The 13,937-nt window shown below is 52.0% G+C and overlaps 1 protein-coding gene across 2 annotated transcripts in view; it reads right to left on the reverse strand.

The window, feature by feature from the left end:
* The window catches only part of pex6 (peroxisomal biogenesis factor 6), a 22,505-nt gene extending 9,138 nt beyond the window's left edge, over nt 1-13,367 (reverse strand). The window contains exons 1-14 of one of the 2 annotated variants that reach the window (XM_072462952.1): nt 13,013-13,367; nt 12,180-12,415; nt 11,833-12,093; nt 11,388-11,669; nt 10,916-11,079; nt 10,291-10,371; nt 7,542-7,641; nt 7,332-7,465; nt 6,612-6,714; nt 6,113-6,309; nt 2,802-2,988; nt 2,388-2,464; nt 1,625-1,742; nt 921-1,126 (exon numbers count right to left, since the gene is read on the reverse strand). In XM_072462952.1, coding sequence (XP_072319053.1) covers nt 921-1,126; nt 1,625-1,742; nt 2,388-2,464; nt 2,802-2,988; nt 6,113-6,309; nt 6,612-6,714; nt 7,332-7,465; nt 7,542-7,641; nt 10,291-10,371; nt 10,916-11,079; nt 11,388-11,669; nt 11,833-12,093; nt 12,180-12,415; nt 13,013-13,265 — 2,399 coding nt within the window. In that variant the 5' untranslated portion in view covers nt 13,266-13,367. The remainder of the gene's footprint in view (nt 1-920; nt 1,127-1,624; nt 1,743-2,387; nt 2,465-2,801; nt 2,989-6,112; nt 6,310-6,611; nt 6,715-7,331; nt 7,466-7,541; nt 7,642-10,290; nt 10,372-10,915; nt 11,080-11,387; nt 11,670-11,832; nt 12,094-12,179; nt 12,416-13,012) is intronic. The other variant, XM_072462951.1, reaches the window with a different exon arrangement.
* Nucleotides 13,368-13,937: the final 570 nt, after the last annotated feature.

The raw sequence follows: 13,937 nt of genomic DNA on the forward strand, positions 1-13,937 counted from the left end.
ACTGAGGGGAGGTTTCGTGAGTCTGTTGTAAACTGAGGGGAGGTTTCGTGAGTCTGTTGTAAACTGAGGGGAGGTTTCATGAGTCTGTTGTAAACTGAGAGGAGGTTTCATGAGTCTGTTGTAAACTGAGAGGAGGTTTCGTGAGTCTGTTGTAAACTGAGGGGAGGTTTCATGAGTCTGTTGTAAACTGAGGGGAGGTTTTGTGAGTCTGTTGTAAACTGAGGGGAGGTTTCGTGAGTCTGTTGTAAACTGAGGGGAGGTTTCGTGAGTCTGTTGTAAACTGAGGGGAGGTTTCGTGAGTCCGTTGTAAACTGAGGGGAGGTTTCATGAGTCTGTTGTAAACTGAGGGGAGGTTTCATGAGTCTGTTGTAAACTGAGGGGAGGTTTCGTGAGTCTGTTGTAAACTGAGGGGAGGTTTCGTGAGTCTGTTGTAAACTGAGGGGAGGTTTCGTGAGTCTGTTGTAAACTGAGGGGAGGTTTCGTGAGTCCGTTGTAAACTGAGGGGAGGTTTCATGAGTCTGTTGTAAACTGAGGGGAAGTTTCATGAGTCTGTTGTAAACTGAGGGGAGGTTTCGTGAGTCTGTTGTAAACTGAGGGGAGGTTTCATGAGTCTGTTGTAAACTGAGGGGAGGTTTCATGAGTCTGTTGTAAACTGAGGGGAGGTTGGAGCTCAGACCTTTGTTTTTGTTACAAATATTGAGAGGATTTCACATTGTGTCTGAGCAGTTTTATCAAATCAATTTTCTGAAAAAGTCAAGTGTATGTGACAAACAGGTCTAAACCCGGTCTAAACCCCGGTCTAAACCCGGTCTAAACCCCGGTCCAAACCCCGGTCTAAACCCCGGTCTAAACCCCGGTCTAAACCCCGGTCTAAACCTCTGTCCTTTCTGGGTTGGGCTCCGGTGTGTTCCAGTCCAAACCTGAGGAAGTTCATGCTGCACTCGGTGGCCACTGCTTTGGCGAGCAGGGTCTTGCCCGTGCCCGGGGGCCCGTACAGCAGGAGCCCGGTCCGGTTCAGGCCCAGAGACATGAGCTCGGGTCGGGTCAGAGGCAGAGAGACCGTGTCCAGGATCTGCCGCTTCACGTGATGCAGCCCACCCACGTCGTCCCAGCGCACGCACGGGATCTGAACCCAAACAGCACTTTAGGAGAGAGTAACACCCAAAGGATCTACAGGAGGATCTACGGGAGGGTCTACGGGAGGATCTACAAGAGGGTCTACGGGAGGGTCTACGGGAGGATCTACGGGAGAATCTACAGCAGGATCTACGGGAGGATCTACGGGAGAATCTACGGCAGGATCTACGGGAGGGTCTACGGGAGGGTCTACGGGAGGGTCTACGGGAGGGTCTACAGGAGAATCTACGGGAGGGACAGTTTGGAGACGTGCGGGGACAGTTTGGAGACGTGCGGGGACAGTTTGGAGACGTGCGGGGACAGTTTGGAGACGTGCGGGGACAGTTTGGAGACGTGCGGGGACAGTTTGGAGACGTGCGGGGACAGTTTGGAGATGTGCGGGGACAGTTTGGACACGTGCAGGGACAGTTTGGACACGTGCAGGGACAGTTTGGACACGTGTGAAGAACGTTTGGACACATGGGGGACAGTTTGAAAGAGTTGTGACCTTTGGCGCTCCCACAGTTCGTCCCTGAGCGTCCTGCAGAGTCCTAAGCGCTGAGCTGAAGTCCTGCTGCTGGACACAAACTCCACAGAGAAGCAGCTCGTCCTCCGAGCGACCGGGACTGAGACAAACACAGAGTCCATCAGAAAGACAAAACACAACCTGGAACTCAACCTGGACTTTTTCCACTGAACTTTTTTTCCTAAAGTGCCACTTGACTAAACATTGGGAGTCGACATGTTTGGAGCAGAGGAACACAGAGGAGCCCAGAGGAACACAGAGGAACACAGAGGAGCCCAGAGGAACACAGAGGAGCCCAGAGGAGCCCAGAGGAGCACAGAGGAACACAGAGGAGCCCAGAGGAACACAGAGGAGCCCAGAGGAGCCCAGAGGAGCACAGAGGAACACAGAGGAGCCCAGAGGAACACAGAGGAACACAGAGGAGCCCAGAGGAACACAGAGGAACACAGAGGAGCCCAGAGGAACACAGAGGAACACAGGAGCCCAGAGGAACACAGAGGAGCCCAGAGGAACACAGAGGAGCCCAGAGGAACACAGAGGAGCCCAGAGGAACACAGAGGAGCCCAGAGGAACACAGAGGAACACAGAGGAGCCCAGAGGAACACAGAGGAGCCCAGAGGAACACAGAGGAGCCCAGAGGAACACAGAGGAGCCCAGAGGAACACAGAGGAACACAGAGGAGCCCAGAGGAACACAGAGGAGCCCAGAGGAGCCCAGAGAGGACGACAGCAGAAGTGAGGCTCACCACATGTGCAGAAGTCTGTGGAGCGCCTCTCGACTCGCCTCAGCCACCAGAGCACAGAGGTCGCCCAGCAACCAGCCCTGAGCAGAAACAACACATCAGATGCTCTCCCATGCTCCTCCCCCTCCAATGCTCCTCCCCGTGTGTGTCAGATGCTCCTCCCATGCTCCTCCCCCTCCAATGCTCCTCCCCGTGTGTGTCAGATGCTCCTCCCCCTCCAATGCTCCTCCCCCTGTGTGTCAGATGCTCCTCCCCCTCCAATGCTCCTCCCCCTGTGTGTCAGATGCTCCTCCCATGCTCCTCCCCGTGTGTGTCAGATGCTCCTCCCCCTGTGTGTCAGATGCTCCTCCCATGCTCCTCCCCCATGTGTCAGATGCTCCTCCCACCATGTGTCAGATGCCCTCCCGCGTGTCTCACCGCTGTGACTTTGGAGAGTCGGTCCAGGTCCACGTCTGGTCCCAGGTCCAGGTCTTGGGTGAGGCCCTGGAGCATGGCCGTCCTCTGAGGCTCCTCGGGGCTCTGCAGCGACACCTGGTGGAGGAAGAGAGGCGCTACAGCAGCACTGAGGTCTGCAGCTTGAGGGACGGTCGCCATCACCACCACACTGAAGGATTAGAGAAAGTCTGAGGTTTAGAGAAGGTCTGAGGTTTAGAGAAGGTCTGAGGTTTAGAGAAGGGCTGAGGTTTAGAGAAGGTCAGAAGGTTTAGAGAAGGTCTGAAGGTTTAGAGAAGGTCTGAAGGTTTAGAGAAGGTCTGAAGGTTTAGAGAAGGTCTGAAGGTAAAGTCTGAGGTTTAGAGAAGGTCTGAAGGTTTAGAGAAGGTCTGAAGGTAAAGTCTGAGGTTTAGAGAAGGTCTGAGGTTTAGAGAAGGTCTGAGGTTTAGAGAAGGTCTGAGGTTTAGAGAAGGTCTGAAGGTAAAGTCTGAGGTTTAGAGAAGGTCTGAGGTTTAGAGAAGGTCTGAGGATTAGAGAAGGTCTGAGGATTAGAGAAGGTCTGAGGTTTAGAGAAGGTCTGAAGGTTTAGAGAAGGTCTGAGGTTTAGAGAAGGTCTGAAGTTTTAGAGAAGGTCTGAGGTTTAGAGAAGGTCTGAAGGTTTAGAGAAGGTCTGAGGTTTAGAGAAGGTCTGAGGTTTAGAGAAGGTCTGAGGTTTAGAGAAGGTCTGAAGGTAAAGTCTGAGGTTTAGAGAAGGTCTGAGGTTTAGAGAAGGTTTAGAGAAGGTCTGAGGTTTAGAGAAGGTCTGAAGGTTTAGAGAAGGTCTGAGGTTTAGAGAAGGTCTGAGGTTTAGAGAAGGTCTGAAGGTTTAGAGAAGGTCTGAGGTTTAGAGAAGGTCTGAGGTTTAGAGAAGGTCTGAAGTTTTAGAGAAGGTCTGAGGTTTAGAGAAGGTCTGAGGTTTAGAGAAGGTCTGAGGTTTAGAGAAGGTCTGAGGTTTAGAGAAGGTCAGAAGGTTTAGAGAAGGTCTGAAGGTAAAGTCTGAGGTTTAGAGAAGGTCTGAAGGTTTAGAGAAGGTCTGAAGGTAAAGTCTGAGGTTTAGAGAAGGTCTGAGGTTTAGAGAAGGTCTGAGGTTTAGAGAAGGTCTGAAGGTAAAGTCTGAGGTTTAGAGAAGGTCTGAGGTTTAGAGAAGGTCTGAGGTTTAGAGAAGGTCTGAGGTTTAGAGAAGGTCTGAAGGTAAAGTCTGAGGTTTAGAGAAGGTCTGAAGGTAAAGTCTGAGGTTTAGAGAAGGTCTGAGGTTTAGAGAAGGTCTGAGGTTTAGAGAAGGTCTGAGGTTTAGAGAAGGTCTGAAGGTTTAGAGAAGGTCTGAAGGTTTAGAGAAGGTCTGAGGTTTAGAGAAGGTCTGAAGGTAAAGTCTGAGGTTTAGAGAAGGTCTGAAGGTTTAGAGAAGGTCTGAAGGTAAAGTCTGAGGTTTAGAGAAGGTCTGAGGTTTAGAGAAGGTCTGAGGTTTAGAGAAGGTCTGAGGTTTAGAGAAGGTCTGAGGTTTAGAGAAGGTCTGAAGGTAAAGTCTGAGGTTTAGAGAAGGTCTGAGGTTTAGAGAAGGTCTGAGGATTAGAGAAGGTCTGAGGATTAGAGAAGGTCTGAAGGTTTAGAGAAGGTCTGAGGTTTAGAGAAGGTCTGAGGTTTAGAGAAGGTCTGAGGTTTAGAGAAGGTCTGAGGTTTAGAGAAGGTCTGAAGTTTTAGAGAAGGTCTGAAGTTTTAGAGAAGGTCTGAGGTTTAGAGAAGGTCTGAAGGTTTAGAGAAGGTCTGAGGTTTAGAGAAGGTCTGAGGTTTAGAGAAGGTCTGAAGGTAAAGTCTGAGGTTTAGAGAAGGTCTGAGGTTTAGAGAAGGTTTAGAGAAGGTCTGAGGTTTAGAGAAGGTCTGAAGGTTTAGAGAAGGTCTGAGGTTTAGAGAAGGTCTGAGGTTTAGAGAAGGTCTGAAGGTTTAGAGAAGGTCTGAGGTTTAGAGAAGGTCTGAGGTTTAGAGAAGGTCTGAAGTTTTAGAGAAGGTCTGAGGTTTAGAGAAGGTCTGAGGTTTAGAGAAGGGCTGAGGTTTAGAGAAGGTCTGAAGGTAAAGTCTGAGGTTTAGAGAAGGTCTGAAGGTTTAGAGAAGGTCTGAAGGTAAAGTCTGAGGTTTAGAGAAGGTCTGAGGTTTAGAGAAGGTCTGAGGTTTAGAGAAGGTCTGAAGGTAAAGTCTGAGGTTTAGAGAAGGTCTGAGGTTTAGAGAAGGTCTGAGGTTTAGAGAAGGTCTGAAGGTAAAGTCTGAGATTTAGAGAAGGTCTGAGGTTTAGAGAAGGTCTGAAGGTAAAGTCTGAGGTTTAGAGAAGGTCTGAGGTTTAGAGAAGGTCTGAGGTTTAGAGAAGGTCTGAAGGTTTAGAGAAGGTCTGAGGTTTAGAGAAGGTCTGAAGGTTTAGAGAAGGTCTGAGGTTTAGAGAAGGTCTGAGGTTTAGAGAAGGTCTGAAGGTTTAGAGAAGGTCTGAAGGTTTAGAGAAGGTCTGAAGGTTTAGAGAAGGTCTGAGGTTTAGAGAAGGTCTGAAGGTTTAGAGAAGGTCTGAAGGTTTAGAGAAGGTCTGAGGTTTAGAGAAGGTCTGAGGTTTAGAGAAGGGCTGAGGTTTAGATAAGGTCAGAAGGTTTAGAGAAGGTCTGAAGGTTTAGAGAAGGTCTGAAGGTTTAGAGAAGGTCTGAAGGTAAAGTCTGAGGTTTAGAGAAGGTCTGAGGTTTAGAGAAGGTCTGAAGGTAAAGTCTGAGGTTTAGAGAAGGTCTGAGGTTTAGAGAAGGTCTGAGGTTTAGAGAAGGTCTGAAGGTAAAGTCTGAGATTTAGAGAAGGTCTGAGGTTTAGAGAAGGTCTGAAGGTAAAGTCTGAGGTTTAGAGAAGGTCTGAGGTTTAGAGAAGGTCTGAAGGTTTAGAGAAGGTCTGAGGTTTAGAGAAGGTCTGAAGGTAAAGTCTGAGGTTTAGAGAAGGTCTGAGGTTTAGAGAAGGTCTGAGGTTTAGAGAAGGTCTGAAGGTTTAGAGAAGGTCTGAGGTTTAGAGAAGGTCTGAGGTTTAGAGAAGGTCAGAAGGTTTAGAGAAGGTCTGAGGTTTAGAGAAGGTCTGAAGGTTTAGAGAAGGTCTGAAGGTTTAGAGAAGGGCTGAGGTTTAGAGAAGGTCAGAAGGTTTAGAGAAGGTCTGAAGGTTTAGAGAAGGTCTGAAGGTTTAGAGAAGGTCTGAGGTTTAGAGAAGGTCTGAAGGTTTAGAGAAGGTCTGAAGGTAAAGTCTGCCCTCACCTGCTGGACAGTCGGAGCAGTCGTTGTCCCAGAGCGCTCTGCAGTCGTCCCTGATGGTCTGCGCTGGCCTTGAGGAGCAGCTGCAGGTTCCTCAGCAGCAGGACACACGGGCGCACCTCCTCTGACCTGTCCAACGCCCACAGCAGCTTGACCTCTGCAGCGGCCAGAGAGTCTGAGCACAGCGACACGCAGTCCACCTGCAGGTCACGCACACGTCAGGAGGAGACGGCGTGCGTGCAAGACAACGTGCGGGACGGCGTGGGGGCGTGCGGGACGGGCGGCGTGCGGGACAATGTGCGTGACGGCGAGCGGGATGGCGTGTGTGACGTTGTGGTGTGCGGGACGGACGGCATGCGTGCGAGACAATGTGCGGGACGGCCCGAGGGACGGCGTGCGGGACAATGTGCGGGCAGCGTGCGAGATGGCGTGAGGGACGGCGTGCGGGAAGGCGTGCGGGACGGCGTGCGGGACGGCGTGCGGGACGGCGTGCGGGCCTCACCTTTATCAGGTGCAGGTGCAGGCGGCGGGCGGCAGCTCGGATCACAGTCAGTTTGCCACTTCCTCCAGAACCACAGAGTAAAACAGAGCAGACGCCCAGAGCTCTGAGAGAAGATGGACCATCAGGACCATCAGGACCATCACACACCATCAACACCATCACACACCATCAACACCATCAACACCATCACACACCATCACACACCATCAACACCATCAACACCATCACACACCATCAACACCATCAACACCATCAACACCATCACACACCATCAACACACCATCAACACACCATCAAACTCCATCACACACCATCACACACCATCACACACCATCAACACCATCAACACCATCACACACCATCAACACCATCACACACCATCACACACCATCACACACCATCAACACCATCAACACCATCACACACCATCACACACCATCACACACCATCACACACCATCACACACCATCACACACCATCACACACCATCAACACCATCACACACCATCACACACCATCACACACCATCAACACCATCAACACCATCACACACCATCAACACCATCACACACCATCACACACCATCACACACCATCACACACCATCACACACCATCACACACCATCACACACCATCAACACCATCAAACTCCATCAAACTCCATCAACTCCATCAACTCCATCAACACCATCAACTCCATCAAACTCCATCAGGTCAGACCTGTGCTTCAGATGGGGGGCGATGATCGCACACAGACGCTCCACACTGGGGCTCAGTCCTGGAGGGTCCACACGGCTCCAGAGAGAGGCCCCGCCCACACACACAAAGGGGGCGGGGCTGTTAGTGGCCGCGCCCTGAAACACAAAGCAGATGCACATGTGGACTCCGTGTTACAGGTGACGTTGATGGTCCTCAGGGGTCTGTGGTCACCATGTAGAGCGAGGTGTGGTCTCTGTCGCACAGAAAAGCCCCCGTCGACTCGTCTTTGGCTGAACACACCCTCTGCACTCTGAAGAACAGCACGGGGCCCCTGAAGGACACAAGAACAGAGAGATCAGACCATGACCCCTGAAGGACACAAGAACAGAGAGATCAGACCATGGCCCCTGAAGGACACAAGAACAGAGAGATCAGACCATGGCCCCTGAAGGACACAAGAACAGAGAGATCAGACCATGGCCCCTGAAGGACACAAGAACAGAGAGATCAGACCATGACCCCTGAAGGACACAAGACAGAGAGATCAGACCATGGCCCCTGAAGGACAGAAGAACAGAGAGATCAGACCATGGCCCCTGAAGGACAGAAGAACAGAGAGAGATCAGATCATGACCCTTGAAGGATACAAGAACAGAGAGATCAGACCATGGCCCCTGAAGGACACAAGAACAGAGAGATCAGATCATGACCCTTGAAGGATACAAGAACAGAGAGATCAGACCATGACCCCTGAAGGACACAAGACAGAGAGATCAGACCATGACCCCTGAAGGACACAAGAACAGAGAAATCAGACCATGGCCCCTGAAGGACACAAGAACAGAGAGATCAGACCATGACCCCTGAAGGACAGAAGAACAGAGAGATCAGACCATGGCCCCTGAAGGACAGAAGAACAGAGAGATCAGACCATGACCCCTGAAGGACACAAGAACAGAGAGATCAGACCATGACCCCTGAAGGACACAAGAACAGAGAGATCAGACCATGGCCCCTGAAGGACACAAGAATAGAGAGATCAGACCATGACCCCTGAAGGACACAAGAACAGAGAGATCAGACCATGGCCCCTGAAGGACAGAAGAACAGAGAGATCAGACCATGGCCCCTGAAGGACAGAAGAACAGAGAGATCAGATCATGGCCCTTGAAGGACAGAAGAACAGAGAGATCAGACCATGGCCCCTGAAGGACAGAAGACCAGAGAGATCAGACCATGACCCCTGAAGGACACAAGAACAGAGAGATCAGACCATGGCCCCTGAAGGACACAAGAATAGAGAGATCAGACCATGCCCCTGAAGGACACAAGAACAGAGAGATCAGACCATGACCCCTGAAGGACACAAGAACAGAGAGATCAGACCATGACCCCTCAAGGACACAAGACAGAGAGATCAGACCATGGCCCCTGAAGGACACAAGAACAGAGAGATCAGACCATGACCCCTGAAGGACACAAGAACAGAGAGATCAGACCATGACCCCTGAAGAACAAAAGACAGAGAGATCAGACCGGACCCCTGAAGGACACAAGAACAGAGAGATCAGACCATGACCCCTGAAGGACACAAGAACAGAGAGATCAGACCATGGCCCCTGAAGGACACAAGAACAGAGAGATCAGACCGGACCCCTGAAAGACAGAAGAACAGAGAGATCAGACCATGACCCCTGAAGGACACAAGAACAGAGAGATCAGACCATGGCCCCTGAAGGACACAATAACAGAGAGATCAGACCATGACCCCTGAAGGACAGAAGACCAGAGAGATCAGACCATGACCCCTGAAGGACAGAAGAACAGAGAGATCAGACCATGGCCCCTGAAGGACACAAGAACAGAGAGATCAGACCATGACCTCTGAAGGACACAAGAACAGAGAGATCAGACCATGACCCCTGAAGGACACAAGAACAGAGAGATCAGACCATGACCCCTGAAGGACACAAGAACAGAGAGATCAGACCATGACCCCTGAAGGACACAAGAACAGAGAGATCAGACCATGGCCCCTGAAGGACACAAGAACAGAGAGATCAGACCATGGCCCCTGAAGGACACAAGAACAGAGAGATCAGACCATGGCCCCTGAAGGACACAAGAACAGAGAGATCAGACCATGGCCCCTGAAGGACACAAGAACAGAGAGATCAGACCATGGCCCCTGAAGGACACAAGAACAGAGAGATCAGACCATGGCCCCTGAAGGACACAAGAACAGAGAGATCAGACCATGGCCCCTGAAGGACACAAGAACAGAGAGATCAGACCATGACCTCTGAAGGACACAAGAACAGAGAGATCAGACCATGACCCCTGAAGGACACAAGAACAGAGAGATCAGACCATGACCCCTGAAGGACACAAGAACAGAGAGATCAGACCATGGCCCCTGAAGGACACAAGAACAGAGAGATCAGACCGGACCCCTGAAAGACAGAAGAACAGAGAGATCAGACCATGACCCCTGAAGGACACAAGAACAGAGAGATCAGACCATGACCCCTGAAGGACACAAGAACAGAGAGATCAGACCATGACCCCTGAAGGACACAAGAACAGAGAGATCAGACCATGACCCCTGAAGGACACAAGAACAGAGAGATCAGACCATGGCCCCTGAAGGACACAAGAACAGAGAGATCAGACCATGGCCCCTGAAGGACACAAGAACAGAGAGATCAGACCATGGCCCCTGAAGGACACAAGAACAGAGAGATCAGACCATGGCCCCTGAAGGACACAAGAACAGAGAGATCAGACCATGGCCCCTGAAGGACACAAGAACAGAGAGATCAGACCATGGCCCCTGAAGGACACAAGAACAGAGAGATCAGACCATGACCTGTACTAAAGGTCACAGAGGAGGGGCTTCGGACTGCACTGACCGCTCCTTTATCTGACGGGGTCTCGAGTCAGAACGTGGCACAGATCGTGTAAAACAGACCGGACGTACCTGAAGACCCCATGTGAGGACTGGACCAGGTCTGGATGGTTCTGAACCGGGACTGAAACCAGGTCTCCCACCGACACCAGCCTGAGAGAAGAGAAGACCCTTTGAGACCAGACCCTTTGAGACCAGACCCTTTGAGACCAGGCCCTTTGAGACCAGGCCCTTTGAGACCAGGCCCTTTGAGACCAGGCCCTTTGAGACCAGGCCCTTTGAGACCAGGCCCTTTGAGACCAGACCCTTTGAGACCAGACCCTTTGAGACCAGGCCCTTTGAGACCAGGCCCTTTGAGACCAGGCCCTTTGAGACCAGACCCTTTGAGACCAGACCCTTTGAGACCAGACCCTTTGAGACCAGACCCTTTGAGACCAGACCCTTTGAGACCAGACCCTTTGAGACCAGGCCCTTTGAGACCAGGCCCTTTGAGACCAGGCCCTTTGAGACCAGGCCCTTTGAGACCAGACCCTTGTCCTAAATGTCCTAAACCTGGGCGTGTCCTATACTTGGGCGTGGCCGTGTTTGTACATGGGCATGTCCTAAACCTGGGTGTGTTCTAAACCTGGGCATGTTTGTACCAGAGTGTGGGTGTTAGTGGGCGTGTTAGTGGGCGTGTTAGTGGGCGTGTTCATACCTGGGCGTGGTGAAGAACTCTGTCAGGACGGCATCGTAGTTCAGGGCGCTGCAGTCGTACAGTGGCGCCTCCACAGGCTGAAGGTGCAACTGCGACGCAAACGGTGGAGACGCGGACAGAGCGAGCGTCTCGGACCGCCCGGGGACGCACTCAGGAAGCCAGCGCTAAAGAGGGCGGAGCCGCAGAGAGGTTAGCACTCAGGAAGCCAGCGCTAAAGAGGGCGGAGCCGCAGAGAGGTTAGCACTCAGGAAGCCAGCGCTAAAGAGGGCGGAGCCGCAGAGAGGTTAGCACTCGGGAAGCCAGCGCTAAAGAGGGCGGAGCCGCAGAGAGGTCAGCACTCACAAATGTAAACGCAGTGAATGTAAACAAAGAGAATGTAAACAAAGAGAATGTAAACAAAGAGAATGTAAACAAAGAGAATGTAAACAAAGAGAATGTAAACGCAGTGATTGGTCGTGGACTCTTGCACTACCTTGACTCGCAGGGAGGTGGCGCTGACAGGAAGTGGCTCTCCCTCGCTCAGGTTGAACCACAGCGTCGTAGAGATGAGCCCCTCCTCCTGACCGTCCGCAATCGCCACGGAAACGAGGCGCTCCCTGGCCCCGCCCCTCGACGACAGGCGCACCCACTGAGCGTCGCAGAGGCCCAGTTTGAGCATCAGGCGTTTGGGGAGAAACAGAGAGTGATCCGAGGCACAAGGAGGACGAGAGGAGAGGACGGGGGACACCAGGACGTCCACGCCACACTCCAGAGCCTGAGAGGGAGGAACAGAGAGTGAGGGAGGACGAGAGGGAGGACGAAAGGGGAGGAGGGGGGACACCAGGACCTCCTGAGACCTCCTGAGACCTCCTGAGACCTCCTGAGACCTCCTGAGACCTCCTGAGAACACAAAACAGGGTTAATCTTCTTCTTCTCACCTGTAGGACCCCGTTAAGCCCCGCCTCCAGCAGCCGACGCCGCTCCAGCAGGGACCGCCCATTCAGACCCTCTGACATCACCGCAAAGTCCGAGACACACAGGCTGATTGGCTGAAAGGGCGCGGGGGGCGGGGTCTGCAGAGGGTCGGGCCAATCAGAGCAGTCGGTCATCAGCACACAGGTCTGAGGCGTGACCCGGCCCCTGGACACAGGACTGCAGTCCAGGACCAGGACCGGGACCAGGACCGGGACATCCAGAGTCTGAGGAGCGACAAACGACTGTAAAACAAATCCATCGATGAAACAAATACTGACATAATAAAGGACAATGGCCTTAAAGAACGCACATGTGCAGAGTCTGTGAGCACCAGCGGTTGGCCCCTCTCCACTAGCGTCAGGGGCCCACTGCGCTGCAGCAGCCCAGGTAACAGGCTCCGATCCTGGACACAGAGTCCAGATCCTCCCCTGAGACCCAGGACCACCCGGTCCAGACTGACCGGCTCCAGAGTCCGGACCGAACCAGGACCAAGGTCCGGATGAAGACGGAGGAAGAGAGGACTGACCCACAGCTGCAGCAGCCCGTCTGAGGAGAGACCAGGACCCGGTTTAGACCCGGTTTAGACCCGGTTTAGGCCCGGTTTAGGCCCGGTTGGTTTAGGCCCGGTTTAGACAGTTGTAGTATCCTGAGTGCAGTTGCACTGTGTAACTTTTCTGTCTCCATGGTGATGTTATACGTTACTGGAATGTTCCACAGTGCAGCTCATCTACAGGTCAGGTCTATGAAGAGGCGAGCGCTCGGTAATGTCAGGTTTATGTTTTTAAGTTGCACTGAAACGAGGCGATCGATTCATAACTGACATGTTATTAATATTATTAATATTATTATTAATACTATTGATATAATGGTCTTTTATGGAGTTTGTCATCTGGATTTACACAAACATCTGCTCCACCAGGAAGTCCAGCTCAGCTTTATTTTACTTTACTTTTTACTTTACTACAAAACAATCTGAACTAATCAATCAATGGAAAGAATAATCAATAGATTCATCGATTATCAAAGTGAAAAGATATTGTTGCAATAAAAAGCACCAGGAATGTAACAATCACGCCATGTTTAATGCCACACTGTGGGACATTCCAACATCTCCATGGAGCTCTCTGACCTCTGACCTCTGACCTGTGCGTCCCGCTCCGGGGCCCGCGGCTCCTCTCGGCTCCAGCTCGGTCCCGGTGCATCGCAGAAACACTCCCCGGGCTCTGGTGCTGTCGGCCCGGTGTGGAGTGAAGAGCAGCGCGGCCTGGAGCTCCGTGTCCGCTCCGTGTTCCTCCCCGAGCAGAGTCTGGAGCTGCTCCTGGGGCAAGAGCGCGTCCAGCGGGCAGAAGCCTGCGGGGAACGGGTCCAGCGCGCACAGCTCCGCCTGCGCCGCCATCACCGACCTGTCCCTGACCCGTCCCTGACCCGTCCCTGACCCGTCCCTGACCCGTCACGGAGCCTCAGAACATAACAGTTCCACGCTTCAGAGCCGCGTCTTCCGTGTTTATTGCGTGGATCTATTGGTTTATTTGCAGTTGACGCGCGGGTAAAGGCGCATTACCGCCACCGTGCGGTGTGGAGGGCTCTTGTTTCAGAATTAAAGAACTTTAAAAGCGGGTGCGTTTTAATCCTCTGGACAAACGGCCCGCGGGGCTGAGGCTGAACTGTCTCAGGTCTGGATTAAAACCAGAGGCTCCTGAACTCTAGAACATTCTTCCTCTGGATTAAAGAGACGTTGAAACACGTCACGTGTTCAGGGGTCAATGACCCGAGGGCCGTTTGTGTGTTTGTGTTCTGTTTGCATGTTCTCCTCGTGTTCTGCAGGTGAATGAGTGTGTTCTGTTTGCATGTTCTCCTTGTGTTCTGCAGGTGAATGAGTGTGTTCTGTTTGCATGTTCTCCTTGTGTTCTGCAGGTGAATGAGTGTGTTCTGTTTGCATGTTCTCCTCATGTTCTTCAGGTGAATGAGTGTTCTGTTTGCATGTTCTCCTCGTGTTCTGCAGGTGAATGAGTGTGTTCTGTTTGCATGTTCTCCTCATGTTCTTCAGGTGAATGAGTGTTCTGTTTGC

This window comes from Eucyclogobius newberryi, unplaced genomic scaffold, assembly GCF_026437365.1.
Source record: "Eucyclogobius newberryi isolate DKJ021-1_F unplaced genomic scaffold, fEucNew1.0.hap1 SCAF_4, whole genome shotgun sequence".
NCBI lineage: Eukaryota > Metazoa > Chordata > Actinopteri > Gobiiformes > Gobiidae > Eucyclogobius > Eucyclogobius newberryi.